Source organism: Mustela erminea, chromosome 6 (assembly GCF_009829155.1).
Source record: "Mustela erminea isolate mMusErm1 chromosome 6, mMusErm1.Pri, whole genome shotgun sequence".
NCBI classification, from domain to species: Eukaryota; Metazoa; Chordata; class Mammalia; order Carnivora; family Mustelidae; genus Mustela; species Mustela erminea.
In genome coordinates this window covers 73,483,036-73,511,006 of record NC_045619.1, presented here as the reverse complement: position 1 = coordinate 73,511,006, position 27,971 = coordinate 73,483,036, and the positions used below count along the sequence as shown (strand labels likewise).

The 27,971-nt window shown below is 39.2% G+C and overlaps 1 protein-coding gene across 5 annotated transcripts in view; it reads right to left on the bottom strand.

Moving 5' to 3' along the window:
• The window catches only part of FGD4 (FYVE, RhoGEF and PH domain containing 4), a 202,178-nt gene that overhangs the window by 49,862 nt on the left and 124,345 nt on the right, over window positions 1–27,971 (bottom strand). For 4 of the 5 annotated variants that reach the window (XM_032349951.1, XM_032349952.1, XM_032349954.1 and 1 more), the window contains 2 exons: window positions 14,797–14,949; window positions 4,595–4,778 (listed from right to left, as the gene is read on the bottom strand). In XM_032349951.1, coding sequence (XP_032205842.1) covers window positions 4,595–4,778; window positions 14,797–14,949 — 337 coding nt within the window. Of the gene's footprint in view, window positions 1–338; window positions 1,760–4,594; window positions 4,779–14,796; window positions 14,950–27,971 lie in introns of those variants that run through there. The other variant, XM_032349955.1, reaches the window with a different exon arrangement.

The window sequence follows — 27,971 nt, the reverse complement described above, 5'->3', positions numbered from 1 at the left end:
CATCTTTTGCCAAGATTTTTACTTTTGTACATATTAAAAGTTATCTTCAGATCCCAATTTAGGAACAGGTTAGAAATCAAAAGTTCCTTCTGTTTACGAAGCAGAACACAGTCTCAGAAATGTTGTTAGCCCTGCTGCCATAACCTAACTGACCTGCCTGCCTCCAGTCTACATCCTCTCCAACCCAGTTTCTCCAGGTCAGCCGTAGAGGTCAAACTCTCCCAGGGGACCCTGTACACGTAGAAGGTAAATCTGGCCTCCTGCCCCTGGCCTAGGAGTCTGTACACATGAGCCCCCGCTTGCCCTAGCCCCATTCAGTTCTATTTGTCCTCACTCACCATCTCTTGCCAGTCCTGTCTCTGCTGTTCCCACACTCCCAGCAAGCCAATGTGTGCATCTAAGGGTCTCTGCAGCTGCTCTTCTCTCTGCCCAGGATGACCTTCACCAAGACATCGGGGTGGCTGACTCCTTCTTATTATGCAGGATTCTGCTCACATGTTCACCTCAAAGAGGCTTTCTTGGATTATTCTATCTATTTTAAGTGCACTCTGCTATAAACTCACATCTCGTTTAGTTTTTCTTAAAACCCTTGTTATTACTTGATATTATATATATAACCCTAATAGTACAATAGAACCTAACTGCCAATATATTACAATGTCCCTATGTAAATGTTTGCATAACATTTTAATCTAGGATTGCAGGGGAGGAAAAACATAAATCTCTGGCAATCTTGGAGAGATTCCTATGACCTAATAAGGAGACAAGATGAATACAGACTAACACTCTGTCAGGGAGCAGAGCACGCCTATCTTGTTCTCTGCTTTCTCCCCACTTCGTAGCACAGTGCTAGGCATCTGGAAAGTGGTCAGGGATCAATAATTGGTAAGAGTAACTGTAATGGTGATCGTGGCAGTCATTCAACAACAGCAGATAGCATTTATTAAGTGCCAGAAAATGCATGGTATGCTTTACATTATTTGCTTCAATCTCATAATAATTGTAAAACAGGACCCCAAAATAGAGAAATTGAAACTTAGAAACTTGCATGATAAGGTGATGTCACACAGCTAAGAAATGATACAGCTACAGTCTGACCCGGAAGTCTGACTCTAAATCCATGGTCTTAACCCCACATTGTAATACACTAGAACATGCAGGACGGAACAAGGAGCAGGTGAGTCGCCTGCACACAGAACGCGGGAAGAAAGTCCAGGCCAGACCTTCCCCGGTGCAGGGAGAGGTTACAGGCTAGAGGACCCAGCAGCGCAGCCCATGGACAGTGCTCAGATGTGTGTTACCTTCTCCCTTCACATTCTACTCCTCCCAGACACTGCTGATCTGGAATGGAGACTGGAACAGAGATGCCACAGATGGCAAGAATGTTAATAAAAGACATGGTAAGCTCAGCACCACAGGAAGGGAAGGAAAAATTTGGCAGGAAAAATGCCATATATATAAAAGTTGGTGGTTGTCAATGTAAGTAAGTGTCACATTGTACTCCACCGTTAATGGGTGCCTTCTAGGGGAGTACACTCCTTGGCCTAGACGACTTCTCAAGCAGTACTTGGTGATTTGAATGGCACAGTCTTCCTCTCCTTGCCCACATCAGGGTCCAGAGACCCAGCAGAAAGCTCCTCAGCAGATCCTCTGAACCAACTTTAGGCTTGCTTAGGATTTTTGGAAAGGACTGTTTTGGATGAAAGGTAGGAATTTGGGATGCCTGGGTGGTTCAGTTAGGTGGCTGCCTTCAGCTCAGGTCATGATCGCAGATCCTGGGATCAAGTCCTGCTTTGGGCTCCTTGCTCAGTGGGAGCCTGCTTCTCCCTCTACCTGCTCTGCCTGCCACTCCCCCCTGCCTGTGCTCTCTCTCTGACATATAAAATCTTAAAAAAAAAAAAAAAAAGAAAGAAAGAAAAAGAAAGGTAGGAATTTCCTGTAATAAGTGATTTCCAGGGGACATGAACACTGAGGTGGGGTAGAGATAAGGTGGTGAGAGGTCACTAAAATCAGTGGTTGAACCTATACATATATTCCTGCTGTTTTGTGGATCCCAGACCAAGGGGAAAAACAGATGGCCTTGAAGTGTCCTCGGAAAAAAACAGTGTTCAGTTTTGTGCAAGATGTTATTTCTAAAATCTTGAAATCTTTTCATGATTTAAAAAGGCTAGTTTCTCTTACACTAGGAAAGAAAGAAAGACAGACAGACAGACAGACAGAGAAAGGAAGGAAGGAAGGAGGAGGAAGAGAGGAAGAAAGGAAGCATGGGACCGTAGTAATACTTACATACATAAATAAGTAAATAAATAAAATTCAGGTGCTCCAAATCACTCATCTTAATAGTGTTACTTGCATTACTGCAAAGAGCAAAATTCTGATCTACCGTCTGATACATAGTGTTGTCTAATAGTTGGTAACCTATGACCCCACTCTTCCTGTCAGTTGTCTGCTGAATTCCCATTCCCCAAAATGCTACTTTAAACTGTAACAACTGGGGTAAAACCTGAAAGCTACACATACCATAGGCATACGGACATCACTCAAAAGGAAATACAACTTCCCATTCAAGTCCTAGAGACCCAGTGCAACACTAACCCATTCACACACTTTTAGGGGTCAGTTCCTACCAGTAATGCCTCACTAAGAGCGTATAATCATTTTTCATATTGGCAATAGACTGCTACAAGTAACACCCTCCTTCACCAGATTTGCTAAAATACTCACATTACATCCTATCTGCACTTAGAATAAGCTTGCTTAAAATGTCTAGGTTACAACACACCACTCCTTAGATAACAACCTTCAAACTCTGCATCGAAAAATGACTTTGAATCTGTGAGGTCTGAAAGAGTAAAAGAAAACTGGTACTAATAGGCAGAAAAACTGTACATTTAGTGTATGGGGAGGAATGCAAACAGTGGGTTACCAAAATGGTGAGAACCAGAAGGCTCAACTGACTTAAGTCAATACTGACTTAAGTATTGGCTTAAGGGCTTCCCACACCTGCCCGCAAATCTGGTATGCACTATAGACAAGGCTTAGGGCTCCAGCCCTCCCAGATATTATGCAGTCATTGGACATGGCCCTGAGAACTGCAAATATGAAAGGTGACTCTTCACTACTGAATCAAGTTGCCCTGAGTGAAAAAAAAATTGAAAGTGGAATTAAATCATTCTGGTAGGGGCACCTGGGTGGCTCAGTGGGTTAAAGCCTCAGCCTTTGTCTGGGATCATGGTCTCAGGGTCCTGGGATTGAGTCCTGTATCGGGGTCTCTGCTCAGTGGAAAGACTGCTTTCCCCCCTCTCTCTGCCTGCCTCGCTACTTGTGATCTTTGTCAAATAAATAAATAAAATCTTTAAAAAAAATCATTCTGGTAAAGATTACTATAATTTAAGTTAGCAAAGGTATTAAAATTCCTACTTTAGAGGGAGAGATGTTGAAGTTTAAATATTTATGACTCAAGTTCCCACAATTGATTGGGAATGAAAATGAAGACAGGCTTCTGAACTACTTTTCTTCTTAAGAACTTGTTTCTAAATATAGTCTCATTTTAAATGAAGGACACTGCAGTTTTGTACTTGGTCACAATTTTCAGAAGATTTCTGAAGTATTTCCAAGCTATGATCTACTATGTAAATAACAATAAATCCTGCAAATAAATAATGTAATCACCTAGCAGGAAACCATACCCAAATATTACACTGCAATGAATGGAAATATTTGGCTTCAAGGATGAAAGGGAGTTTATATACATTGTTTGATTAAATACAGACTTCTGGTGACAGGTAAATTAAAATCATTCTGATTAAAAATTTTTAAAAATTCTATTTATGTCAGCTATGGGAATTCTAAGAAAAAGCAATTTAAGTCATAAAGGAGAAAAACAACTTATGGGAGTTTATTTTTATCTTTAAGTGAGAAATTCATATTTTACCTACTTTTTTTGAAACATTAGGACTAAAGAATATAAAATTGTATCTAATAAATATAAAACTGAAACTTATTTTGCTATTGGCAATGTCTCCTCACAAAACCTAGTAGGATACGAGGGAGTGGGGATTGGGGTATGGGGGCTGAATGGATACTGAAGACTCATGTTAAATAAAAAGTGGGTCAGAAAGAAGGCCACAGAGATGGCACAGACCAGCAGAAATTATAGTCACAAACATGCACAGTGAGAAACAAGGAGAGACAACCTCCTGTTTTCCCAACCCAGACATCTAGCTACCCATGGCATGACCCCAAGGCATAACACAACGTGACATAGGCAGATACAAAGGAAATGAGAGCACATTATCAACTGATCTATACCACACACAATGTGATGAAAAAGCTGGCGGCAGAGACCCTGCTGCACACAGGGAATATATAGTAACTGACAGTTCATACTAGGGCAAGGTTAAGTATTTTTAAAATTTACTCTTTCTAAAGGTCTCCCAAACCTAGTAGAATAAAATTCTTATAATTTAGAAAATCTATTACTCTATCATCTTAAAACACACACACACACACACACACACACACACACACACACACACACACAGCCCAGCTTTCTTCTCCCCTCCTCTTCTTCCCATTGTGAATTAGCTCTTACCTGCCTCCTTCAAAGCGACTGATGAGATCTGATACCTTACTGGGTTTTTCTTTTGAGACACAAGAAGCAGAGGCAGGTTTAACTTCCTCCATCCTTGGTTTCTCACTAGATAAAGCTTTATGCCTGGGGGTTTGGTGTATATTGGACGAAGGTGAATTCTGCAGATGCAATGGCTTTGGAGGCACTGTAGAAGAAGGATTAAAAGAATTCAGTATTTCATGGATACGTATTCCATAACAAATGAAACTGATGGCCTGGGTGCAAAAATCTTCAGCATTATCAAATTTTTGTAAAGGGGTCAAATTTGTACTGAATCTTAACCAAGGGACTGCTATCTAGGACATTTGCTGTGACCTCTATAAATCCCATCTCCAAGATTCAAGCGGTTCTTTTAATTTTAAGTCACTTTAAATATGGCTTTATTAAACATCTAGCCATCTACATATTGCTGTGAACTTCCACCGTCTATTAGAGATAACATGGCAGTTATTTATCTAAACAGAGAAAAGAAAGTACTAACTTTGAAACTAATTCCTAGGGATACACTGCTTGTTATGAAACAGTTTCTAAATATAAAGTAATAACTAATATAATAGAATCCAGAGCTAGTAAATTAGACCTAAAAGTCAATAAAACAATATCAAATAACAGTAATTACTATAGCATCTTCCCATTTAACAAAAGCTCCTGACCTCATTTGATCTTAGATGAAAATTTTCACTTTACAGTCCTTTGAGATAGGTAGCATTATTTACCTCTTAGGTCTATTAAGGTTCAGAGTGGTTAAATGCTTGCCCTAGAGGAAAAAGACTGATCTGATTTTATGACTGGTACCCAGACTCTAGTTCCTTCCTCTGTCAGCAATGCTCCCAAGTATAAAACCAGCAATAGGGGGTTATAGGAGTTCTATTATTATTGTCTGCTACGTTAATAGTTGGCTTGCATTACTACCACAAATTATTTGCTTAGTAGTAAGTCCTTCCCTCAGTTAACAGATCATTTCCTGAAATATTAAAATCTATGGAATATCTCTAACAGATGAGGAATTCTGTAGAGGAGAAAATACACCCTAAGTGCCTGCTTCATCGGTACAGGAATTACTTCAATTTTGAAAACCAATGTAATTTTTCTCTTAGATTAACATTCTGGGTAAAGGATTATATAATTTGTATGCATTTATCTACAACAGGTTCTAACAAATCAAATAAATTCCTTGTTATTCTTTTTTTAAATCCTTGTTCTCACTTCCCAAGGAAGGGTAGGGAATCATGTCTCCTTCTAATTACATGCCCCATTTTCCCCCAGCTGGTTATCCTGGTTTTCAGTCCTCTTATTTCTTCTATAAACTCGGTTGACAGTTGCCTGATGCTCACTGGCCTAGATGTCATCATTTCTATGTGAGCTATCAATTCTTACAAAGAAAGAAAAAAAATATGCTACAGGTATGACAATTAATTCACCTCATTCCCTTTCAACACAAGAAGAAAATCCCAATTAAAAAAAGACATGCTTCTTTTTATGGAAATGGTGTTATTTTCCAAGAAATGCTCAGGGGGGATGGTTAAATATAGTATCCATTGAGAAAGAAGGGACTTATATAAGCATGGTATTTGTTAATTTTAAGGAAAAATTTCCTGTGTAGAATTATACCAAAATAACAAACTATGACAATATTACCCCTCCCCACCACACACACACAAGCAGTTTTAATATTAGGAATAATTTCAACATTCCTAATTAGAATATTCAAAAAAGGAAGTGAACGTGTTCTCTTTCTTTATAATTCTATAAAAATTATTACAAAAATTGTTATAAAATTGTTTTAATTCATCCATCTAGAGTTTACTCAGTGAGCATTATTTACTACATATCAGACACTGTTAGATGCTTAGAAAACTCAAATAATATGTTGTCAGTTTCTCAGAGATAACTCCACTAACTTCTCCCATCTCAATTATGCCTACCTAAACTGTTGTATAGCATTGTGTACTTTGTCTCCAAAGTGCTTATAATAAATTATTATGATTAAGTAGTCATAACTAGTATTTTAAAGTAACCAGAAATGAAATATTAAGTATAGTACAGATGTAAAGCTTTCTCTTCCACAAGGCTGGAGTTCTGTGAGGGTAAGAAACAAGTTTATTTTGATCACAAATATATTCACAGTAGCCACATACACAGTGTTTGGCAAATCTGTGGAATATATGAAGGAAAAAAATGTCATCAAAGAGTTCATAGTCTAGTGAGGAGACAGTTTAATGAGGCTGATAAAAGTGGGCACCGGGTACTGTTATTTTAGAAGCACAGAGGAGGCATCTCATCAAGGGAGACAACCCAAATGGAAAATAAATATGCACATTTTAAATAAAAGAACACAAATATTACATGTATGACACAAATTTCTAGATGATACATGAATGACTACAGTGTCATAAACACTGCCTTAGGGGGAAATAATGTGTGCTTTAGTCAAAAACATAACTGGTGAGTAAAAATACTCTCGTCTTCCCCTTCCTTGCCCCCTTTCTCAACATTTCTGATCGTTTACCCTATGGAGGTCAACATTTCCAAATGCTCCCTGGACATCTTCTAGGTGTTCTAGCAGCACCTCCATTGAATCTGTCTTAAACTCAACCTACTACTTCTTCCCTCTGCAGCCTAATGGATGGAAATAGGAAAAGCAGTGTTCAACCTCACTGATAATCAGGGAAATGAAAATTAAATCTAAATAGGATTCTACTTCAGCCCCATCAGGTTAACCCGAAATTTTAAATCAATACCAAGAGTCAGTGAGGATATCAAGCAATATTGATGAAGTTCTAGAACCTAGGTGAGGTTCGGTGGGCTGAGGTCCGGAGCCAATGACCAAGAAAGAATTCTTGAGACATCTTTGGTGCAAAATGGTGGTTTATTAAAGCACAGGGACAGGACCCGTGGGCAGGAAGAGCTGCGGCTGCCCCGGGTTGTGAGGGATGGCAGGTTATGTACCCTGCGGTTGGGGGAAGGTGAGGGGAAGGGAGGTTTCAGTGGAGTTTTCTTATGCTAAAGAGGGCCTACAAGGGGCCAGGGTGTTCCAGGCCTGCTGGAGGCCTTGCCCTTAGGGCTGGATCAATGTTGTCTTTAGACCAGCCATTAACATTAAGATAGTTGGAAGACTTTTTGGTGCGGTGTCACAATCCTGCTATCAATCGTCTTTGTTAGTGAGATTTAGGACATTTGCAAGCCAAGGGAGACTCCTGTCTAGCAGGATCGTGAGCTCTGCAAGTTAACTATTTGCTTATTGTTCATGGCAGTCAGGGCTGCCTGAGGGATGCTACACATATGACAGAGGGGAAGTGGATGGGGGGGCAGGATACAAGGCACCAGCTTTTGCTTAGTCTTCAGCCAGCTTTGTGCTCCCTCATCAATATGATATCTCATGTATTTCGAGAGGGAATTTAAATTAACAGAACCATTAAGAACTTGACATTTACAAAATACATACCCTACAGAAATTCTTACATATCTATTACAGGGTTTTGTTAAATTTTCACTTTTTCATGAATTCAGTATTTAATGAATAACTATTAAATTCTATGTATTTGATCTTATCAATGAACAAAAGGAAAGATAAGAAACAAAAAAGCTAGTAAGTAAACCATTTAGGAGAAGGTGGTGAGAGCTAAGAAAAAATGGGGGAGGGCTAACGCCAGAACAAGTTGAAGGGGATTTGGAGTGTAGGAAATGGGGAGCAGGGCAGATTGCAGCATATATGAAGTAGGGTACTGAAGTGCGCCCCTTGGAAAAGTGCAGATCTGAAGAAGACTTGAAGTTGAGCGAGTCATTTTGGGAAGAGTATTTCCATCCCGCAGAGACCAAGCTAGAGGAAATGGAAGCCAATGTGACTGAAGCCAAAGCAGCAAGCAGGCAAGAGAAGGTACAGAGGTCAGAGGGAGGGTCTGGTAACTTGGCAATGCAAAAGCTGGTGGCACGTTGTAAGGAGAGTGACTTATGTGAAATGAGAAGTCACTGGAGTTCTGTGCAGAGGAGTAACATGACTGGACTTCTAACCAACTGTGTCTCTCTGGCTGCTTTGTTGAGAACGTCAGGAAACAGGGTGGAAATGGGGCAGAAACAGGGTCAGGAGACTAGTGCAGAAATTCAGGTAAAATAATGGTACTTAGAAGAAGGTAGGATTCCAGTATGCTTTAAAAGTAGGCTTCCTGATAGAATAAATGTGAGGTATGAGAGAGAGAGGAGCCAAGGAGGACTCTGGAGACCTTTGGCCTGAACCACTGGAAGGATGAACTGTCATCAACGGACACAACACCTAAAGCAATTTTTTGAGAAATCGGTAGTCCGGTTGTGGACATGCTAACTTTGAGATATCTAGTTGACTGTAAGGAAAATGGGCCCTATTGCAGCCAACGTTACAGACTGTAAATAGAACAAAACAATTTAAAAATTTCTAATCATCTAAGATAATTACCGAGCATGAAAACAATGAACTGCCAGCTTAAGTTTGGGGATTGCCAGTGGATTTTGATTAGTCTCATTTTACTTACTATGGAAAACAACAGCTGGCCATCTTATTTTTACATAAACTCTACGCCCAAGGTGGGACTTGAACTCAAAACCCTGAGATCAAGAGTCCCATGCTCTATCAACTAAGCCAGCCAGGTGCCCTACATAGATGGCTATTTTCCGAAGGCAGCGGCTTAACCCACTGAGCCACCCAGGTGCCCAATAGATGGCTATTTTTAATACATTATAAATTTATAACATATTATACTTTAAAAACGGAACATTACACATAGGATGCTTTACATTAGAAGCAAATGAAATAGGTTTGAGTACCTCACATTTAAATTATTCAAACAATAATGTGGTTTTTGAAGTTCATGAAACTTTTTTAAACATTAAGCTTTAATGACTGATGAGAGATGATATATGAGCTCTACAAAATAAACAACTATGGAGAATGCTGTGGATCAAAGCTCCTGAGAGAAAAAGAACTATTAGCTTTAATTGCTAAAGAAGTTATTTTGAGTTTATGTCTAGCATGGCAGGAAATAGGCCGATATAGAAAGTGGTGAACAAGAAGAAAGACTTATGTTGGAAGTTGCTCAGTAATTTATTTGTTTGAAGGGTAGGATTGATATGAAGTGAATAAACCATTGTTTTCCACGGCTTTAGGGTATTTTCTGAGGCTGAGGCAAAACAAGCCCTAACTATTAAAGGAATCCATTTCAAAAGCAACAGACTCTTACTTAGATTCAAATAGAAGCTTATCTCATCTAAAATTCAGCTCTTTCATTGTTTTAAAACTGTGATTGTTCAAAAATACTTGTTGGTATTTTTTAATTGATAAAATTGACATACAACATTATATGAATTACAGGTGTATAATATGATTCAGTGTTTGTATATATTGTGAAATGATCACTGAAGTCTAACATCCACCACACAGTCAATTTTTTCATGTGATGAGAACTTTTAGGATTTCTTCTCAGTGATTTTCAAATATACATCACAGTATTATTAACTATAGTCACCGAGCTATATACTATATCCTCATAACTTACTTATTAGTAAACATAAAAATAAAAACCTAATGTTGTTCCAGACACATTACTACATAATCACCACTAATAAAGGTATTCAATACTGTCTCTCCTTTAAATATCACTAAAATAAATGGTAGCTATGATACTATTAGCATTCCATGGGAGGAAAAAAAAGAAAGATTTAATTATGAGCTCTTTTGAGGATCCAGATCAGAGTTTCTCAAACTACTGACATATCAGGCCAGATAATTCTTTGTTTTAGGGGGGCTGGCCTGTGCACTGTACAATGTTGAACAGCATTCCCAGGATTTCCCCACTAGCTGCCATCAGAAACTGCCACACGTGGTGTCCAGCAAAAAAGTCTCTGGACAGTATCAAGTGCAGGCCATGGGGTGGGGGTGGGGTGGGGGTAGGAGAGCTGCAAAATTATCTCCAGTTGAGAATACTTATCTAAAATAATATAATAAACACTTATCTAAAATAAGAATCTTCAATTAGGGGCACCCGGGTGGCTCATTGGTTAAGTGCTTACCTTCACCTCAGGTCATGATCTCAGGGTCCTGAGAATCAAGCCCCGCATTGGGCTCCCTCTCCTTCCTGCTTGTGCTCTCTCTATCTGTTCTCTCTCTCAATAAATAAAAATTTAAAAATTTAAAAAATAAATAAAGTAAGAACCTTAAAGTTACATAATGGATCTTGAAGCCTCACTAGGCTCACCATTCATAAATTTGTAAGGGACTTGCCACACAGTGAGAATAAAGGTGTCAGTGGGATAATCCCTGGATCTGTACAGGAAGTCCCCATTAATAATCCCTTCCTTTCTTTGCCTCAGTCACCCAAATATTCTTAAGGGTTTGGAGAAATTAAAAGCAAGCTTCTCTCCACTAGAGGGTGGGGAAACTCTTTTATTTGGCCCATAAGTAAGTAGTGCCCAATTTGTTTGGCAGCTGATCTGACAATACCAAGGTGTAGTCTCATTTCCCGAATGTTTCTCTCTATATAGTACACATTCTTCCAAGTTTTAAACAAAGAACAGTAGAAACAAAGTAGAGGAAACATGGCAATCGATCAGGGAGTCATTCAACAAGGATTACTGAAGGCCTGCAATGCAACAAGGGATTGCAGTACAAAGGCAGAAAGAAACTAAGAAGGAGGAGTGCCATAAAGAGCAGGTTAAATGATAGCGAATGAGAAAAAAATTAAGTAAGTGTGAGGAAATATGAAATGTCAAAGGTGACAGTGGGGTTAAAATTTTAGCTGGGGAACTAGGGAAGAACCAAACAATGAATGAGAGTACTTTCAAAAAGTATAATGTTCTCTAAATGATTTATTTAATACCTGGAAATAGTCCTTATAGTTTTATAAAATTATATGTATTTTTTTAAAAGATTTTATTTATTTATTTGACAGACAGAGATCACAAGCAGGCAGAGAGGCAGGCAGAGAGAGAGGAGAAGCAGGCTCCCTGCTGAGCAGAGAACCCAATGTGAGGCTCGATCCCAGGACCTGAGCCGAAGGCAGAGGCTTAACCCACTGAGCCACCCAAGTGCCCCTAAAATTATATGTATTAATCCATATTCAGAAAAGGAAGTATAAATGTATTAAAATATCAGTATGTTGACTTTAATATAATTCCAAACAGCAAAAATCAAGATCATGTGTTATCTCCCTAAGGAATACAATTATTTTGGCACATAGCAACTCAGAAGGACACTGGTGTAATTTATCTCAATGGACTATAATGGACTATGAAGCACAAAGAAGTAAAACATCTTCCCAAAAAAGGCTTTATAAATACTGAAATTCCTGTTTGTGATCTGGACAATTACATAAAACTGAATTACATTTGTTTTTCATATTCTTACTTCATTTGATCTTTGTCAGCTCAGGTCTAATAAGCAAGATGGAATTCTGTATTTTGCAAATAAAATAGCTTAAATCATGATCACAAAAACTTCTATATTCATATTCATATCATTTACATAGGGAGGAATATGGTCAAAAGAAAAGGTTATGAACTCATGAATGAGTCATTCATTTGAATCACCAATTATTTGACTTCACTTGATAGCCTTACTCCCATACTACCATAAATACAGCTTAGTAGTGAGAACAAAAAGAAAAATGTCCCACAATCTGTCAGATTCTATTTTAAGCCCCCTTTTTTTAAATACCTTTAAGACTTTTTCAGAAATCCTAAAAACTTAAGAACTTTAAAGAGTAACACTTGTTCTTTTATGATGTGTTCTCTGTAACAACTTTTTAAAAAATTTTATTTATTTATTTGACAGAGAGAGAAAGAGCACAAGCAGGCAGAGTAGCAGGCAGAGGGAGAGGGTGAGGGAGAAGCAGATTCCCCACGGAGCAAGGAGCCTGACACAGGGCTCGATCCCAGAACCCTGGGATGATGACCTGAGCAGAAGGCGGTTACTTAACCAACTGAGACACCCAGGTGCCTCTGTAACAACTTCTCTTTCAAAGAACAAAAAAGAGACCAAAAAGTGAATGCCACATAAATCAAATAGAAATTTATTTTTTCCAGAGTGTAGTAATTCTGAAAATGCCCAGTATTGTTTCTTGGCTGAATGTTCATCATTTGGTACAAATAAAAATCTACTGGGAAGAAACTACACATTAAATCACAGTAGGGCTCAGCTTTGTGTTAATGTTTCCAAAGCCTTGCTCTCTGTCATCAAAATTGCAGTTTTGTGCTCCTCAAAGCTAATACCCCATTCACCAGAAATTTATTGCTAAAAGGAAATGGTCCCTGAACAAAAGTCAAAGATTCTACCATCATAGTTGTTTTTCCCCTTATTAACTGCTCAATTCTTGAATGGAGGAGCCATTTATTTTAGTATCTGTGGATGACTTTATTAAGAAGCAGTTTCAAGCCCTAGTTCCTGAATAGTATTGAAAGACCCCTGCCCTGGAGAGTCCCCTCCCTTAAGAGATAAATAGGATGGCTTTAGATGTCCTGACAGCAGCCCAGGGTGGCACATGTGCAATTATCAAGACAGAATGTTGTGTGTACATCCCAGACTATCACAGGACTAATAAAGGATATGAATGCCCAGATTAAGGCTCTACAAGGTCCCTCTCTCTCTCTTTTAGTGATTGGTTAAGTTCCTGGTTTGAAGGAGGACTATGGCCGAATCTCCTATTCGGGCTTCTCATTCTTATCGCCCTATTAACCTTAATATGTTGCTTTGTTCCATGTTTCTCTACTTGGTGCCGAGACTCCATTGCTACAATGACTACACCACGACAGACGATCCTTATCGCACGCGAGGACGCCTCTTCACTGTCAGCGCCGGATTCAGCTGCCTCCACCTTTCGTAACTCCCTTATACATTCCTACCCTGATCAATATTGACCCCAGTAGGTAGGGACAGCTCTACGCCCCTATTCAGCACGAAGAAGTTATAGAAGATGAGACCTTCCACCTTCAACCACCTTAAAGATTTAAGGGTCAAAATTGTTCAGGGGGGAATGATGAGGGAGCAGGAGGCTGGCTGAGGATGAAGCAGGGGCTGGTGCCTTGCACCCCCTCTCCACCCACTCCCCTTGGTAATATGTGTGACATTTCACAGGCACCCCTGACTGCCATAAAAGAAGAGCAAATTGTTATCTTGCAGAGATCACAGTCCTGCAAGGCAGGAGTCTCTCTTGGTTTACAAATGTCCTTGAGATTTACAACAAAGAAGTTACCTTATCAATAGCCCTAATGTCACCCTCCCCTCCATAAAAACCGAAGGAGGTGGAGGTAGAAGGAAAAATAAATAAAGTTGAATTTCTTCTAAACCTAAATCTCATTAACAAGGATGCTTGATGGCAGGAGTGTGACATTCCACCAGGAGACTCCCAATTGTCTTTACTTGATAAGTAACCAGGCCTTCAATATCCTGGTAGTGCTTTTTTTTTCCCCCGCATGCGCGGGCTAACCGGCCAGTTCTGCTTCTGTAAGATTGCTTTGTCTGCTTTTCGCGCGGGGGTCCCCTGACCCAATCCACTGACGCCAAGTATGCCTGTTCAAAGGATCAATCAATCAGCGCCGTCCCCACCCAAAACTTGTTTGTACCTGTCTATAAAAACCCCGCTTTCCCCTCAGTCGGTGTGCTCGGTTAGCTGGAGCTGCCGACCACCCGCCGGTACCTGCGCCCCAATAAACCTCTTGCTGTTTGCATCCAGTGGCAGTGTTGGATTCTTGGGTAAGGGGATCCGCGGGTCTTTCAGTATAAAATCACATTCTTACTAAGTATATTAAGCACAGTTTTACAGTTATCTGTTTCACAGATCCTCTGACGTTGAGCAAGTCACACTGACTTTCTGACAGTAGTCATTCATTTGTCACACATTTATTATGCAAATAGTAAGTACTAAGTCAGGCATAATATGTCCCCCTTAAGGGTACATGTAAATTTCTGCAATGAGAAAAGAATCATATTAGAAAAAATGTATACGGTGTTTTATACCCAACTCTGCCTGAGACTGATTTTTTTCCCTGGGTTAAAAAAAAAAAAATCCACCCAATATCTCCCATTGAAAGCTTAAAACCCTTTTTTTGTCATCATTTTTCTGGGTAGCCTTCATCAAAAACGAAACACCCAACCTGATTAAAAACAAACAAACAAAAAGAAAACAAACACCAAAACCTACCTTGTGGCTTTGGACTTGCAGCTGAGTGTTTCGCGGGCGTTTTTCCATTTATTCCCTGAGCCTCTTCGTTAGATACATTCTGATCAACCTGTGGGGTCGTGCTTCTTTTCAAATAAGGTGGAACAACAGTGATCTTTGGACAGGTACTGCTGCCTGCGAGAGTTCAAAAAGAAAGAACAGGTAAATAGAGAGGTGGAACACAGCTATGTCCCATGAGTTAAATTTCTTCTTCCCCCACGAAACAAAAATCACAGATCTAAGACTAAGCAGAGCAACCCATCTCCAGTGTATGCCCGCCTTGACAGAATTTCTTGGGAAAGATCTCATTCCATGTGCTCGAGAAACCTTGTAATGCATACTGACAGAGATCGCCGCGCGCGCACACACGCACACCCCCACCCTCTCTCCCTCCTTTCCTTGCAAGGCCACAGAAAGGGCAGAATGCAGCTGCTACGGGGGAAGGCGAGGACAGGAGGGCCCCAGTATTCATCTGTTCAAGTGTCTCTTCCAGCAGCCAGTCAGTCACCAGTCATCGACTCCAAAGAACAAAGCAGGAAAGCACCGACATGACAGCTGACCTAAAGACTCTGGAAGAATGGGTCAGTGAGAAAGGAACACACGCCCCTCTCACTCATGAGCTTACTCAGACTCCAGATCTACACATACAAGCTAATACCTGTATATTTTTTTTTTTAAAAAAAGAAGGATTATACAGATTATACGATCTTATCTACAGCTCAAAACTCTAAAATGTTAAGAGACTGAAATACATCGTAAGACATAGATGTAGGAAAATAGATCAATTTTCTGTTTGGTCCCTGATACAAGAAGTGAATTGTTGAATTTCAGAGACTTTTAAAGAAATCATATGCCACTGCTTTCTCTTTATACCACTTGTATTAAATTTCTCTTTCTTCTAGCTGACACAATGATATTAACAACAGACTGGACCCTGCTTAGGAGAAAATAAAATTTCTACCAGGAATATTGTGATAACTAAATAGGAAACCATCCACTTAAGAAACCATCACTGTTTAAAAAATAGACTCTCAGGAGTGCCTGGGTGGCTCAGTGGGTTAAGCCTCTGCCTCTGGCTTGGGTTGTGATCTCAGGGTTCTGAGATTGAGCTCCACATCTTGTCTCTGCTCAGCGAGGAGCCTGCTTCCCTCTCTCTCTCTCTGCCCGCCTCTCTACTTGTGATCTCTCTCTGTGTCAAATAAATAAATAAAATCTTTTTAAAAAATAGTTTCATTTTTACAGAATCCAAATATCTGTAGAGAGAACTGTAAGATAAAAAGCCTTAATTATTCAAAACAAGCAATGCTAATAAAACCTAATCACCTTTTTACTGAGTAAAATGATTCTCTTTTATTTTGATTCTTAAGCAGTATTAATTAAAAACTGCACATGCTGCTTTATTTTCTGTGTTCTCCTTGAAATTTATCCTGGTAGAACAAATTTTAGAAGGTCTTAACCCTTCCAAGTACTGTCGACAAGTTTGAGAGATCCAGTGGGACGACAAAGTAAATGGGTTTTCATCAGGCACCCTTCTGCTCAAACGGCCTGCCAGCTGGATGAAGCACTGTTTAGACAAACAGAACAAAGGCTCTGAATGCAAGATTTATAGATTTTTTTGACAGTATGTTATGACAAATACAAACAGAAGAAATAAAAGCTCAAGTCCTTAAATGTGGGACCCTATCTACCTTTTTTAGAAACACCATGTGAGGGAGGCAAATTATAACTCTAAAATCCGTAGCATGATATCCAACGACTCCGCCTTTTATTAGGAGCATTAGGATGTTTGTTCCACAGTGATCCCAATGATGGCTTCTTGGGCCTAAGGCCACCAGCTGGGGTCTGGAAGGATGGCCTTGGGACAGAAACAGTGAAAAGCCAGAGTTTAGCTCCAAATCAGAGGCACAAACTATAATGTGACTGTAAAATGAGGCACTGAAAGCAAGAATGTTGCTTACAGCAGCAAAACTGTAAAAAGGAGGGAGCTAATGGGTTAAATGAGAAAACAGATTATACTGAAGCTTTGAAAAATAGATCAACAACTTACATATTAAAAGATGAAACTACTCTAATAATTAGCCTATTTAGAAACAAAAGATGTCTTGAATAAGTAACTTGAAATTTAAAACTATGCTCTTTATTTCTGGATAGCACACATTCAGGGTATGATGGGTTTTACCCAAGTCTCGTATTTATTAGAGTATCTTCCAGGAATGTGCCAAAATGCCTGCAGTAAGAAATCATATTCATTTTCTTATAAATCCATTGAAATCATGTTTATAATTTTTTCTTTTTTTTTGGTCACTGGCAATAAATCTACAACCAGAAACTTGATTTTAGATCATTGCTTAATACCAGTCTACAAACTTTAGCCACTATCACAAATTATGAAAATATGGTGAAAGATACAGGAAACACATTTTTAAAGGATTAAAGAAAAAAAAAAAAAAGCAATGACAAATAGGCAACAGAGGCCATTTGTGGCTGTAAAGCCAAAAATATATTTTTGAAGATTTTATTTATTTGAGAGAGAGAGAGAGTTGGAGAGCACATATGAAAGAGAGCAGGGTGAGGGGTAGAGGGTGAAGCAGACTCCCCACTGAGCAGGGAGCCCAATATGGGACTCCACCCTGGGACTCCAGAATCACAACCTGAGCGGAAGGCAGACGCTTAACCAACTGAGCCAACCAGGAGCTCCAAAGCCAAAAATATTTACTATCTGGCCCTTTACAGGAAAAGTTTGCTGACCACTACTCTAGGTTAAACACATCATGGTAAAGAAACGTGCCCTTTAAAAGGGCCATTTCATTAAATATTTCATCTTCTAACTAATCTTGCAATAGAAATACAAAACAAAACTTTTTTTTTTTTTTTTTTTTTGAGTGTTTATGACTGACTCAGCCTACTCACATTTGGAGACAGTTCTTATTTGGGTGCCAATTGCATAACAGGGAACCGAAAACAAAATTGCAACCAGATGGTTCACCTATTCAAGAAATTTAATATTAACTTTTAGAGTCCAGCTTACCGAGAAGAGTGACTAAACAGTTAATCTTGGGTTCAGATAAAAGTACAACAGTTACATGATGTTAGTGTAAGGGAAGGGGGCCTATTTAAAAAATGTCTCTTCCTGAGGGTCGATGATCTTTTTAGCCACTGGTCCTACCCATTCTGCATTCCTCTGCATTTGGGTTACTGATTCGTGCTTGCTGGGTCACATCTCCTCTAAGGAATGTCTAGATATATACTAACTGCAAGAGGCCTCAGATATTTTCAGCTAATAAATCCAGCCTCATCTTTGACTGTAGCTGGAGAGCTTACCACTACGGCTTCACTTTCATTTGTTTGTCTTCTTCTGTATCACTTGGGAGTGGTAGATAATCTCTCTTACTGGTTAGGGTGACTTTGTCTCCTATTTGGAAAACTTTGTGTTGAACTGTGATATTTTGCCAAATCATTCTCAAATAGCTCTTTCACAGTCTTTGGCCATCCATCTCAAAGCAAAGTCCACTCAGTTCTGTGAGTCTTCAGGCTTGCTCTCTTGCTGTAGTATCATTCCCCCAGATCACATCTTTCTGGCCTTGCTATGGCCATGTCTGACATCTCTTCCAACTGCCCCAAGTCTCAAGTCTATCAAAGCTCAATGGACTCCCCTCCTTGGGACAAGAGGGTCTCTCGGGCTTAACGGGTAAGAAGTAGTATTCTAGAGAAGACAAACTTTTCAGGGGTACATTGCCCAGAGCAAAAAGATACCTTAAAAAAGGAAACAAAACTACAACTTTTCTTTTTTTTTAAGATTTTACTTATTCACTTGAGAGAGACACAGTGAGAGAGAGCATGAATGAGGAGAAGGTCAGAGAGAGAAGGAACTCCCCGTGGAGCTGGGAGCCCAATGCAGGACTCGATACCAGGACTCCGGGATCATGACCTGAACCGAAGGCGGTAATCCGACCAACTGAGCCACCCAGGCGTCCCTACAACTTACTTTTTAAAAAAAGATTTTTTATTTGAGAGAGAGAGAGAATGCGAGCATGAACTAGGGGAGGGGCACAAGGAGAGAATCTTTAAGCAGACTCCCCACTGAGTGCAGAGCCTGACATAGGGCTCAATCTCACAACCCATGAGATCATGACCTGAGTGGAAACCAAGAGTCGGATGCTAAACCGACTGAGCCACCCAGGCATGGTCTGCACCCCCACCCCAAAACTTGTATGAAGTATTTTTAGGTTTACAGGGAACTGCACCCAGGTTCCTAAAATTAGCATTTATATAACCATGGTACATTTATGAAAACTAAGAATTTAATATTGAAAAAATACTAAACCACAGATTCAGTTCCGATTTCATCAATTTTTCTACTAATATCCCTTGTCTGTTATAGGATCCAATCGAAAATACCACATTGCATTTAGTTCTCATTGTCTCCTTACGGCACCCAACCTAAGACAGTTACTCAGTCATTGCTTGTTTTGTATGATGCTGGCACTTTTGAAGGCTCACAGTCAGGTATTTTGTAGACTGTCCCTCAAATTGAGTTTGTCTAATGTTGTCTCATGATTAAATTGGGTTTATGAGTTTGAGGGCAGGACGTCATAGAGACAATGTGCCCATCTCACTGTATTACCATCTCACCGTATTACATCATGGCATGTTATCAATGTGATTAACACTTGTGATATTAACCCTGGACCCTGGGTAAGGTGGTATCTGCCAGGTTTCTACACTAAAAATATTAAAAGACACTTTTCAACAATGTTTTCTTATCTCTTCAAAAATTTTCCTTTTGTCCTACAATTTCAAATAAGGGCCATTATCTCCCATGTGTTACCTAAAATACCTAGATTTTGTGATGAGCACTGGGTGTTATAATATGTAACTAATGAATCATTGAACACTACATCAAAACTAATGATGTACTATACAGTGGCTAACTGAACATAATAAAAAGGAAAAAAAAGATCAAGCAGGTTTTTTTTTTTTAATAAACCCATTAAGGTTATAAAACTCATGGTTTACAACTCTTCTGCAAAGGGGAACAAAGCCATAACCAAGAAATTTATTTTAGAATACATTTTCCAAATTTCTAGAGCTCCATAAGAACTTTTCCAGAAAAGCAAGCAAACCATAAAGGATCTTAGAAAAGAAAATAATTTAAGAAATTTTCTTGGACCTAGGAATTTGACATCTAGGAATGTACAGAAAGAACCCTGTGTGCATAAAAAGTATATGTACATATACATATATGTACATAAAGCATATGTATATGTACATATACAAAAGTATATGACTAGTCAATGCAACTTTATGGAACATATGAACCATTGTTAAAAACAGAAAAACAAAAATAAGATTGGGAAGATCTCCAAGACATTATTAAATAAAAGACAAACTATAGAAAAATATGTATAGTAGGATCCCCTTTATAAAAGAAAAATGCATACAAATGTGCATAAATGCATTAGAAAGGGATGTTAGTAACAGGGCAAACTTAACTGGGAGAACTGGGAGTAGGAAGAGAAGATGAATGGGAACCTTCACGTTTTGGTGTCTATATAGCTGTATCATTTAAATCTTTTATAATGAAAAGGTGCTTAGAAATTACTTATGAAAAAGAGAAAATCTATGAAAGTCGGGTGTATTAAAAATTTAAAAATATATATCCTTTATGTTTGCACACCTCTATAGACAGCAGCATTATTCACAATAGCTAAAACATGGAAGCAATGCAACTATCCATTAACAGACGAAGAGAGAAACAAAATGTGGCATATACATGTAACAGAATATTATTCAGCCTTAGAAGAAAGTCCTGAAATATGACGCAACATGGATGACCATCAGGCCATTATGTGAAGTGAAATAAGCCAGTTAAAACACAAATACTGTTTGGTTCAACTTATACTAGTTACACAGAGAAGTCAGAAGCAGACAGAAAGTAGCGTGGTGGTTGCCAGGGACTGAAGAGACAGGAGAATGCAAAGTTACTGTTTAATGAGTACTGCATTTCAGTTTTACAAGATGAAGGGTTCTATGGATGGATGGCTGTCATGGTATCACACAATACCAATGTACTTAATGCCAATGAACTATACACTTACAATGGTTAAGATGGCAAATTTTATGTATTTTTTAAAAAAATAAATGAAAAAGCTTTAATTTAAAGGGGCACCTAGGAACCCTCTTACACTGTTGGGACTGCAAGCTGGTACAGCCACTTTGGAAAACAGTATGGAGGTTCCTCAAAAAATTGAAAATAGAGCTACCCGATGACCCAGGAACTTCATTACTAGTGGTTACCCCAGAGATACAGATGTAGTGATCCAAAGGGGCACCTGCACCTCAATGTTAACAGCAGCAATGTCCACAATAGCCAAACTATGGAAAGAGCTCAGATGTCCATCAGCAGATGAATGGATAAAGATCTGGCTCATATATGATGGAGTATTACTCAGCTATCAAAAAAATGAAATCTTGCCATTTGCAATGATGTGGATGAAACTAGAGGGCATTATGCTAAGTGAAATAAGTCATTCAGAGAAAGAAAATTATCATATGATCTCATTCATATGTGATTTAATTTAAGAAACAAAACAGAGAAGCATAGGGAAAGGGAAAGAAAAATAAAACAGGATGAAATCAGACAGGATGACAAACCATAAGAAACTTTTTTTTTTTTTTAAGATTTTACTTATTTATTTGACAGAGACAGAGAAAGAGAGCACACATGCACATAAGCAGGGGCAGTAGGACAGGGAGAAGTGCTTCTGGCTGATCCCAGAATCCTGGGATCACTACCTAAGCTGAAGGCAAATGCCTAACTGACTGAGCCACCCAGGCACTCCAAGAAATTGTTAATCACAAGAAACAAACTGAGGGTTGCTGGACAGGAGGGATGGGGGGGGTGGGATAGGATAACTGGGTGACAGACATTAAGGAGGGCATGGGATGTAATGGGTGTTATTTAAGACTGATGAATCACTAAACTCTACCTCTGAAACTAGTAATATACTATATGTTAATCAACTGAATATAAGTTAAAAAATTTGGAAAAAAACATTTTCTAACATAAAATGGATTTGATGATCATTTAGATGTAAACATATTTGCAATACTTTTTTCAAAATTGGTAGTTTATAAAAACTACTTAAAAGATATAATTAAATAAAGAAAAATGTTGAAAAACTTGAATAAAACTATATATATTGAAAATTAATTAAAAATATTCCTGCCAAAAAAGTAATAAAGGGGCACCTGTGTGGCTGAGTTGGTTGAGTACTGGATTCCTAATCTCAGTTCACATCTTGATATCCGGGTCATAAGTTCAAGCCCCACACTTTAAAATGAATAAATAAAATAAAGTACAAAAATAAAAACCATATCACTTGCTTATTGAGGAAAAGATCAAGAAGTATTAATACATTCAGTTGCTTGCTTAGCATCTCTTCTAGTATGTCTAAGAGCTATCTCACATTCAACATACCTAAATCTGACACCTTTGTCTCTCAACACTGACTCCAAACCACTGTCTTTATAGTCTTCTCCATTTCAGCTAATGGCAGCTTCACTGATGCTTAGGCCAGAAAGCTTGGAAGCAACATGTCCTCTTTTGCTCACACTCTACATCCTATCCATCGAGAAATTCTGCCAACTCCACCATTTACTACTACCTCTCCATTGCTCTTATTATGACCTAAATGACCATAAACTTAAACTGGATTAGAGCAAAACACTCCAACTTGGTCTCGTTGCTCCTACCCTCCCCCCATGAAGTACAGTCCATATTTTCAGACAGGACCAGAGAGACATCCCCTTTTTTTTTTTTTTTTAAGATTTTATTTGTTTATTTGACAGACAGGGATCACAAGTAGACAGAGAGGCAGGCAGAGAGAGAGAGAGGGGGAAGCAGGCTCCCTGCTGAGCAGAGAGCCCGATGCGGGACTGGATCCTAGGACCCTGAGATCATGACCCGAGCCGAAGGCAGAGGCTCAACCCACTGAGCCACCCAGGCGCCCTGAGAGACATCCCTTTTAAAAACCTGATCAGATCATGTCACTCCTATGCTAAAAATTTTCCAATGGCTCTATATTTCACTCAGAATAAAAATTCACCTCCTTTAAAGGGCTGACAGGCTCTACATGATTGGGTCTTTGTCCTCTTACCACTGACCTCATTGCTAATATTGCCCCCTTGTTCACTGATAAGTCATACTGGTTCCTTGCTGTTCCTCAAACAGGCCTAGTACACCTTCGGTCTAGCATTCTCTGCTGGAAAGCTCTTCCCCATATAATTGCTGGCTAATTGCTTGTCTTCTTCACATCTTAGTTCAAATTTTATTTTGTCAGTATGGACTATACTGACCATCCCAGTATATCTACTACTCTTATTAGTTGTATAGGTTATTTTTTTCCACAGCACTTATCACCTTCTAGAAACTACATTATTCAGGAAGGCAATTTAGGATGGCAGCACAGGAAGACCCTGAACTCACCTCCCATAAACAAATTTACAGCTACCTATGAAATAAATCCCCCTGGGGGCTCCTGGGTGGCTCAGTTGGTTGAGCAACTACCTTCGGCTCAGGTCACGGTCCCGGATTCCCGGGATCGAGTCCCGCATCAGGCTCCCAGCTCCATGGGGAGTCTGCTTCTCCCTCTGACCTTCTCACCTCTCATGCTCTCTCTCACTGTCTCTCTCTCAAATAAATAAAAAAAAAAAAAAAAGAAAAAGAAAAGAAATAAATCCCCCTGAAAAAGACTTGAAAACTAACTGAACATCTCCTCTATAACAAGCAACTACAGGGCCACATCAATATGGGTAGGAGAAGCAGAGAGGGTCTCACCAAAAACCTTATACTTGCTGTGGCAACCCACAATTAGGAAGGATGTCACAAATGTGGAGCTTCTCCTTGGGGAGCAAGGTGACATGCTTGAAGCACCTTGACCCTGTAACCTATATCAGAGAGATGAGGAGCCCTCAAAATAGCTGGCTTTGAAAACCAAGAGGGCTTACATTCAGAAGAATATATGGTTCTAGGAAACAGAGATTCCATTCTTGCATTTGACTGCAGACTCACCCACCCTGAGACCCAGCACAAAGGCAGCAGTTTGAAAAGCACCTAGCCCATATGTGAATGAGATTCATTTGCTAATCTTAGAGTATCTGCCAAAAGGTTGTTAGGACTCTCTCTAGAGAGAGAGGCACTGGTGGGTGCCATTTTTGCACTCCCCTCTAACCTGCTAGTGAAGGTAGGTACACCCCTCACAGAGATGTCCCTTGAACACCTGACTCTTGGGCCAGGGAAGACTGTGGTTCTGGTCCCAGCAGGTTTGAAACACTGGAGTGACAGTTCTTGATGGATTCCTACCCCCAGAACACTGCAGAGACAGCAGACCAAAACACAACCCCACTCTCATGTGAAAAACGGCATTTACTTGTCCTAGAACCTCAGAGTAAAGGACACACTTTAGGATTACTACATACTAAAAGGCCACAGACATGATCTCAGGGTATGCAGGCCAGGGGACATGACTTTTGTGCACTCCCTTGGTCTTGCTACAACTTAACTGTTTCTCCCAGAAATGAACTTATACACTATTCTGGAGCCCCAGTCTTTCCAACTGTCACCAAGGAGACACTTGCACATTGCCTGGTCTGGAGGCCAGCAGGGTTTACAGCTGTGGTCCCACAAGACTGTATATATTTGTGCTCCTTGTTTTTTGTTTTTGTTTTTGTTTCTTTTACATGGGATCTGAGCAACAGACTTCTCTTCCACTCTGCATTTGCCTGCTTTTCAGGTTGGGTTTCTTCTACTACAGAGTTTGAAATTCACTTAAATCTCCTAAAAGCACATCTTGGAAATTCACTTAAATCTCCTAAAAGCACTGTCCATAAATGTGAACCACAATCAGCCTGGCACCAACAGACAGGATGCAGCTCAGTTAAACCAGTGCACAAGGTCATAAAACTATAGTGTCCCAGGCTGAGTTTTGAAAACCCAAAATATCTCATGGTTCTCTGGAGCTCATAACTTGAGAGTCACAGATTCCTGGATTTTCATTCATCCTGATTTAATAACAAACACTGAAGATTCATTTTTTAAAATTCAAATATAATTGACTACATGCTATAGAACAACACAAATTAAAGATCAAATGTGGATGTATGTCAGAGACTTGACTTGAAAAACCAAAGATTGCTCTAAGTGCATTAGTGAGGATAAACACCACTTAGTGATCGTGAGAGGAAGAAAAAAGGAAAGAACAAAGATGTTCCAAGACAGTCTTCAAAGACACCCCAACTTCACTGGAGTACTGTAAAATCCCACTTAGATTTTGTAGTCTTTGATGGGCAAAGGAGGAGGGGCAGGGGTTCTACAGGGCCGGCCGCGTGAACAGGGACTTGCTCCAAATCCAGAGCAGAGTGCATCTCCCTGGCTTCATCACTTTTCTTGATGAATCTTCTCTGGTGGCCATGGTGACTCTGTGCCTGAGAGTTAAGCTTCCAATTAGCCTAGAGCTAGGAGCTGACTGAGATTCCACTTTCTGGAAGACTCAAAGGGTTAGCCATTCCCTCAACACCTGGGGCCAATCAGGAATAAATCACATTGCTTTGACAATCACAAAGGTTCAAGAGATAATAAAGGACAAGGTTAGCAATAAGTTTCATTATCTATATGAGGCCATTCATCAAGACTGAGAGACATAGCTGTTTCACATAGTATACACAGAAATGAAAAGAGAATCAAGCAAAATAGGAAAATAGAGGAATATATTCCAGATGAAAGAACAAGATTCACCTCTCCCCCCCACCAAAACACTTAATAAAACAGAGATGAGATTTATCTGATACAGAGTTCAAAATATTGGCCATGAAGATGCTCAATGAACTCAGGAGAAGAATGATAAACACACTAGAACTTCAAAAATGAGTTAGAAATACAAGTAGCAAACAGAAGTCACAGAGCTACAGAACAGAATAACTAAACTGAAAAATATAGTAGAGAGATTCAATAGCAAAATAGATGACGCAAACAAAAGCATCCATGATGGAACTCATCCCACAGAGCAATAAAAAGAAAAGAACTTTAAAAAGTGAATATAGAAAAAAAAAGTGAATATAGTTTAAGAAACTTATGGGACAACAGATTAACGTTCTCCTCATAGAAATTCCAGAGGAGAGAGAAAATGTCAGAAAATTCACTTGAAGATATAATGGCTGAAAACTTCCTTAACCTAGGGAAGAAAACAGACATCTAGATCCACAAAGCACAAGGAATTCCTCAAAAATGAGCCCAAAGAAACCCACACCAAGACACATTACAATTAAAATATCAAAAGTTAAAGAATTTTAAAAACAATAAGAAAAAAAAATAACTTGTTATATATAAGGGAACACCCATAAGACTACCAGCAGATTTCTCTGCAGATACTTTACAGGCCAGAAGAGAGTGGGATGGTGTATTTAAAGTGCTGAAGGAAAAAACTTCTAAACAGGAAAACACTATCCAGCAAGGTTATTACTTACGTTTGAAGGAGAGATAAAGAACGTTTCAGACAAACAAAAGCTAGCAGAGTTCACCACCACTAAACTGGCCTTAAGAAAAATGTGAAAGGGACTTCTTTACACTCAAAAGAAAGGACACTGAATAGTAAGAAAAAAAAAAAAAAACACAGTAAAAACCTCACTGTTATAGGTAAATATATGGTAATGATAACGGTGCTAGTACAAAAATTCAAAGGCAAAAGTAGTAAAAATAACGGTAACTATAATGATTCGTTAAGGGAGGGGTGCCTGGATGGCACAGTCAATTGAGGATCTGACTCTCGGTTTGGCAGCAGGTCATGATCTCAGAGTTGTGAGACTGAGCCCTGTGCCCAGCTCCACACTCCAAGAGTGTGCTTGAGATTCTCTCCCTCTCCCTGCCCCACCCACTTGTGCTCTCTTTCTAAAATAAATAAGTCTTAAAAAAAATTAGTTAAGAGATACACAAAATAAAAAGATGTAAAATGGGAGGGGTGGGGGCTTGGGTGAGCCTGGTGGTGGGTATTAAGGAGGGCACGTATCGCATGGAGCACTGGGTGTGGTGCATAAACAATGAATTCTGGAACACTGAAAAGAAATTTAAAAAATAAAATAAAGTAAAATAAAATTGAGAAGAAAATACACCCAGGATATAGTTTTCTTCTGGGGAAAAAAAAAAAAAAAAAGGTGTAAAATGGGACATTAAAAATACAACCATGGAGGGTGGGGAGTAAAACTGTGAAGTTTTAGAATGCATTCACAAACCTAATTTCCTATTGATTAGACTCATATATGCACATACAGAGAGATTAGTCTAGACTAATAGGTTATCCAGGAAATAGAAAACTCAGAGGATGAATGTGGGAAGGACAGCAGAAGAGCCCAGGAAGATGGCAGTGGAGATAAAAGTAAAACATTTTTCCTCTTTTGGTTACGCAAAAACATCCCTTTTTGTATGGGCTGGCTCAAATTTTCTATTTCTACCAAAATTCTTAGTCCGCCAAAACTTTTCTAGCTGCACCGTGTAAATCCACAAACAAGTTTGTTCTTTCTTCTTAGAGAGGGAGAGAGACAAGGGGAGGGGCAGAAGGAGAGGGAGAGAGACGATCGATACCAGCAGCAGAACCGATCTTACGACCCTGAGATCATGACCCGAGCTGGAATCAAGAGTCAAACACTTAACTGACTGAGCCACCCAGGCGCCCCAAGTTTTTTCTTACTGTTTTTCTTAATACAATCTCCCCAAACCATTTTTCTGCTTAACCTGACATCTTTCCTCTGGTGTTCAATTTAATTCTTGTTTATCATGGTATGTTGACATTATTGATAATTTGCAAGTTAACCTTAAATCCCTCTCCTAGATGATTGTTTTGTATCCAGCTACTTGGTTGTAAACTAGATGTGTTTTCTTCACAGGGATGAATGCATTGTTGGGAAATTGCTTATGTGCCTCTCAAAAAATTTTTAAATATGCAAAAGAAATAGGTATAATTTCACTCCTGGTACCATTTTTTAAGAGAATCTAGACTAGATAAACTTCATTTTAATAATAAAAAAAAATCTCACAAATCTCTCTATGTATTAGACAAATATATATAGTTAGAATATATATACTATATATATAATATATGTAGTCT